The 5,892-nt window shown below is 41.6% G+C and overlaps 1 protein-coding gene across 1 annotated transcript; it reads right to left on the bottom strand.

The window, feature by feature from the left end:
* Window positions 1-1,256: 1,256 nt before the first annotated feature.
* On the bottom strand, window positions 1,257-5,830 carry nrf1 (nuclear respiratory factor 1). Its single transcript, XM_008302277.1, has 2 exons — window positions 5,689-5,830; window positions 1,257-2,570 (listed from the first exon to the last, which is right to left on the bottom strand). Exons 1-2 carry the CDS (start codon window positions 5,828-5,830, stop codon window positions 2,410-2,412), a joined length of 303 nt encoding a protein of 100 aa, XP_008300499.1. The 3' UTR covers window positions 1,257-2,409.
* Window positions 5,831-5,892: the final 62 nt, after the last annotated feature.

Raw genomic sequence — 5,892 nt, 5'->3', positions numbered from 1 at the left:
CACTGACGCCTGATAGATTAAGGCCTGAACGCTTCTCTCTCTCTGTTCTACTCTGCAACAGAAGGGCCCTGCTAGCAAATCCCAGGCTTTAAAGCAGCGGAGGTTCGGACAGCTTATGATGTAATCAAGGCCCTGTCTGTCACGGCAGGAAAGGTGGGGGAGCGATGCAGAGGAAAGTGTGGAGGTTAAAGGGTTGTGTGGCAAGTGTACGGATATGAATAATGTGGGACTCTACAAAAAAAAAAAAGAAAAAAAAGAGGAACAAGGCTGTGAAGTTGCCATCTGTGAATACCAAACATAAAGGTTGTGTGTAGAGGTGCAGAGGTGGGAGAAGGTCACTTGTTTGCAGGATTTAAGTGTGCAGTCAGATTTCAAGGCTAATATCTGGAGTATAGTTATTTATAGATGAATAACTAAAATATCAGAAGGTGAAGCACGTCTAGATTAGTGACTTTAATGAAAGTGAAATGTAACATTATATACAGCCTCGACTGCTTCACTGATGAGATGCTGATTCAAACCAAACAGGCTATAATGTCGTAACACTGGAATTTTATCAACATAATTTTTAATTTTGGAAACGTTATTGTGTAATTGAATGTGAAAAGTCAAAAATAAAGTTCATTTTTGACATGTTTAAGGACTGATGAGCCATCAGATTGAGTCTTTACTTCTATTAAGTACTTTTAAGAAGCACTACAGTTTCAAACTGAAGAACCAAAACACAGTAAGAAGTTGACAGATTCACAGCACACATTGTGTCACTGGCATCTAAAGTTCAGGAGTAATGCTTCATAGAAAATTATGTTGGCAATATGTTTGTATTTACGTGATAAGTGTAAAATTTGTGCTACTTGAAGCTCAATTTTGGTCTTCCAGAAAAAGATCTGCACCTACCTCTCTAAATTTCTGTTTCTGTGTGTATGTTCATTAGCTTTTTTCAGTATATGGCCACGTAAAGGGGTTGAAAAGAGTTGAGAGACTTAACTATAAACTATATGTGTACAGCAAATATTAAAAATTGTCTAGGGCCACCACTATAGCTCAGCTGGTTGAGCTGGTGACCCATGCAATGGGGCTATAGTCCCAGATGCAGCGCTTGTGGGTTCGAATCCAGCCTATGGCCATTTGCAGCAGGTCCCTCCCCCATTCTTCTCCCCACTTTCCTGTCTCTCTCCACTGTCCTGTCAAATAAAGGCAAATAGGCCGAAAAAATAACTAGAAAAAACCAGAAAATGTCTTGAAGACCAGCCTTATCACATGCAGATATTTTATTGTGAAAAACACTTTAGCATTCCATGTTTTCAGCAAATAACTGAGAGAGCAACTGTTTGAATGGTGAACAGCAGCCATTTTATTGGACAATATTTTTTTCAAATACAAGTCTGGTGAGAGTTAAACTGACTGTTACAGCTGCATCAAACTAAGTTGATTCCTGCCAAGCGTTTTGTTTTGTTGTTTTTTTTGGGGTTGCAAAATACTGCAGCTCCAAGTACGACCAACGTCCCGTCATTTACAAAGTGATGTGGACCACCGAGTCTTCAGTGACATACAAAGGAGTTCGTGTTAAAAACAACATACCAAGGGGGTGCGCTCCTCCTATCCATGCACTGGGAAAGAAACAAGATTTGGTAAACAAAAAGACTGCTTCAAGAAGTCAAGCTCAGCAAATCCAGCGGTAAAAAACACCTTCATGTACTGTGTTATCCTGAGTCTTCGCAAATTTTGGCATGTGCGTGGACTACAGTGGAACAGAACAGGGAACAGAACATGACAAGACGATACTCCAACATAATATTTTATCATCTAACGTGAGAAAAATGTCAGGGAGTGTCTACAGCTCAGATGCTGCTCCGGAGAGATTCAGGTGGAAATCTTAGAACAGTGATGATAGAGGGGGTGGGGACAGGGAAACAGAAAAGGAGTGATTTCTGACTATGGCACTGAATTTTTAATGTATCCTAGAAACAGAACAGTCAAGAACACAGAAGATACCGAAAAAAAAATCCAGAACAATGATAGGTAACACACTCTTGAGTGAAGCAGTGGTGGCTTTCCTCCTGGGCTTTTTGGTTCGTCATTGTTTTAAGTAAAGGTTAATTGTAAGGAAATAAATATTTAATACTCCACAAACACAGAGCTTTAAAAAAAAAACAAAAAAAACCAACATGAAGCTAAATGGGAAAAATAAAATAAAATTAAAAAAAAAAAAAATGACACCAACAAAAGCAATATCTTTACATAGTAAACACAATGCATTAATAACTTCCTTCCCCTGCAGATGTACATTTAAAAATATATTTGACATTGTACACAGCGACAGTGACGTCTTGGAAAACCGAGATAGATAAACAAATCTCCAAGGTGGCCTTTTCAGTGCTTTTCTACTCCTTCCAAGGTTCCCGAATGTCACTGCTCCAGGGTCACAACCTCCACCGCCTGGCCGTCCAGTGTGACAGTGTTATCTATGCGTGTGGCGACAGGTGCCATGGCAACCTGGACGGGCCGGTTGCCCTGAGCGAGGCTGGTCACGACGGTCTGGTACATGCTGACTGGGATCTGGACCAGACCTGAGGGGGAAAAAAAAAAGAACATGTTGGAGCTGGACGCAAAACACAAACTGAGCTTCTGGGGTCTATTTTAGTTATTAGATAAAACACTGGTGTCGATTCAGAGGAAATGATGTTGAGAGTTTATGTTGCACGCTGTGTTTGGGAGGCCGTCGAGTCCAGGTAGGTGTCTGTGACAGGGGGCAGCCATGTTACACAGAAGGCATTTCTGAACAATGGTCCGATTGAGCGTCCTCGGCTCGCTTCCCCCTTTCCCAGCTGTGTGTGTGTGTGTGTGTGTGTGTCTGCCTGCCTGTGGGGATTATTGCTGCAGTCACGTGGGCCTCTGCCCCACCCTGCAAGCTGTCACAGTGTCACAGGCAGGCAAGAAGGTCAGTGCAGGGGATGGCGGTGGCTCATGCCCGCTCCCATTACGCTGAGCTTAGACGCTGGACATTAAACGCAACAAGTACACATTAATACATTTTATAGCCCAGGCTATTTAAAGATGAAATGAAATCAGGCATTTTTTAGAACTATTCACCCTCCCGAAATAGCTCCCTTTTGTCAAGTTAGCTCGCAATTGTTGGTCGTCTTTGTAGGCTCTTGCTAAGCCCCCTTGCCGGTGATTTGTGACAGTGTTAAGTTGTGCTGATGCAGGTAATTGTACTGGCGGTGATTGGTGGGAGGGGGGGAGCTTAGGCCTGGCACAGTATGGACACAGCACAGCTTCTAACTGAAGAGCCTCACTTGACCACTCGAACATCGTTGCGTCGACGTTAAGGGTTATCCCCGGCGTGACTGTGTTTATGTACGTGTGTGTCTGCGTGCCTTTGTGAGTGAAGGGTCACTACACAAGCCAATCAGCAGCGTGTCTGGGCTAGCGCACTTCAAACGGCGCTCTTCACTTCTGTGTAGCACTACAGTGATTAGCTAAGGTCAATAGAGGGGAGAAGGACTGGCTTTGGCAGCTCCATTAGTTGGTTAAGTGAGCTATTGCAGACAAATGACTGCTTATGGTTTAGGAAGCAAAATGTCAAACAACAAAGGCTGCAGATGTTAGATTTGAGTAACTTGAATTTACATGTGTGTACAAATGTAGACTGGCATATCGTATGGATTATTTCATTTGCACAATGATTTACTAAATACTTTCTGTCAGGTCATTTTTATTTAAAAGTATGATCTTATGATGAAATTTATTTTTATTTGGATTAAGTCAAATTTCTAAAAGGTTGTCCATTTTGTAATCAAATTCTTATCACCCCAGTTTTCTATTTGTGTGCCCCTTAACTACAAATGCTGCAAAGATGCTGCACTACCTCCAACAATTAGAACCACTCGTTCAAACATCTGAACATGCACCAAACTCTGTAAACTGGGTCCTAAGACTGAAGGGCTCCTTTGGGTAAAAGAGATTTGAAGATATTTGAAACAAAACACTAATTTGTGCTTAAATGTAAACAAGTAAAAAAATAGCTTTTGTGTTTTTTGTTTTTAACTGTACCTGTAATGCTATACTAATCAGTTCTGGTCTTTGAATGCATGCTTCAGTGCTGTGACGTTTCTGCTAATGCGTGTTATGTGCATTAGGATGAGGAGACAGGAAAACAAAGACATGCGTGTATTGTTTGATCTTTGAGGGGCATTTATAAAGTAAAACTGCGTGTGAATATCGTGCATGCAGACGAGCAAGAGAAGTTGGGGTCGTGTGCTGACAGCTGGTCCAGTGATTAGACCATGGACTGATAATGGAGTGGATCAAAGCTCTTTAGGAGGGCCCCTGAGGGACCTGTCCATGCCCCTGGACCACTGCACTCTGTGTGCGTGTGTTATGTGCGTGGTGCTGATTAGATGACGTGGCGAAAAAGGAAAAGCTTGACAGCTTGCAAGATGTGTGTGTAGCCAAGTCTGCATAGGCTTTGCTGGAGTACTTTCTAGTTAGACTTTTTACGTGTGCTGGCAGAAAAAAATCTAGACGTAGGAATTCATTCATTGCATCACTGCATTGATATTAAATCACAATGACTTGATGCACTGATCTAATAAAAACGGCTGAATCAAAGTGACGTCAGCAGTAATACACAACATGCAGTCATTGCATCAAATTGTGCTCTTAAAATTAAAATCACAAAGAAAACAGAGAATCACTCTTGAACCCTTTAATCATTTCTAAGCCAGCAGTTCAGGTACCTACCTACAAGGAAAATAAGTCTGAAATGACATCAAATCCTATGATGATGTGTTTTGGTTTTTGACAAACCAAACACAGAGACAGGCTAGAAGAGTGTCTCAGTGTGTGATGTACAATATTTTACCTGAATATCTGCATCAATGTGCATTAAATAACTAGTATTTCCTAAGTTTAAGTCATCAACTTCAGATTAGTCTCCCTGTTTTCCACTTCACTGACAAGCAGCAGCTTCATGTTCGACCCAGCGGATGAAGCCTGAACGTATTCTAAAAATGGTTGTTAACGCTCTCCGACATGGATGTCACTACAAACTGGTGCCAATCCCAGCAGTGCATGCAGTTTGCATTTAGGGAGGGTCAGCCTTCAGCAACGTGTCATTAAAAGAAGGCTTGCATTGCTACAACATACACACACAAAAACACACCATCTGTCCCATCAGCACAGAGTAGATTAGAATGTAGGGGGGGGGCTCAGGAGCTTCAGTGCTGCTGGTGGGAAGCTTACACTCAGTTGGGGTTAATTAGAATTGTCATTGGCTGAGGAACGTACGCAGTTATTAAAGATGTGGCGCGAACATTTCCTGACGAAAGAATTCAGCTGTTTTATGTAGATTTTTTACAACTAAAATACCTAACAAAGTATTTCTAGTTTTAGCGTAAATTGGATTCCTGCTTTTCTGAAATCACAATTTATTCTAATGAAATTGTAAACTATTGGGGGTCTGTTATATAAGGAGAGACCTATAAAGAAATGTAGATGATAAAGCTCTATATCATACTAGTAGGAAATTTATTCAGTGCTGATGCTAATTTAAAATAGAGCAACTAATAAAATGCTAAATCTGGGATTTAACATTAAACTGTGCAAACGCTGTAATTAAAAGTGTGCTTTGCGTGTTACTTCAGTGTTGATGTGTTCATGACATTATGTGGGATGAATAGTTACCTGTGGCATCTTGAACCCCTGCCAGTGCCCCGACAGCAGCTGCTGTCTCTGCCAGGACAATCTGCCCTCCTCCTTGTAGAGTGGCTTCTGCCAACGTCGCTACAGCATGTGCCGCTGCCTCACTGCAACACACACAATACATGCAAAAACGTGTCCAATTTAAAATACATTCTCACAAGAAGGATGCTGATATTAAGGCTTTCA

Source organism: Stegastes partitus, unplaced genomic scaffold, assembly GCF_000690725.1.
Source record: "Stegastes partitus isolate 25-593 unplaced genomic scaffold, Stegastes_partitus-1.0.2 Scaffold1784, whole genome shotgun sequence".
NCBI lineage: Eukaryota > Metazoa > Chordata > Actinopteri > Pomacentridae > Stegastes > Stegastes partitus.
Note: the sequence above shows the minus strand (reverse complement) of the source record. Positions and strands in the feature narration are given on the sequence as shown.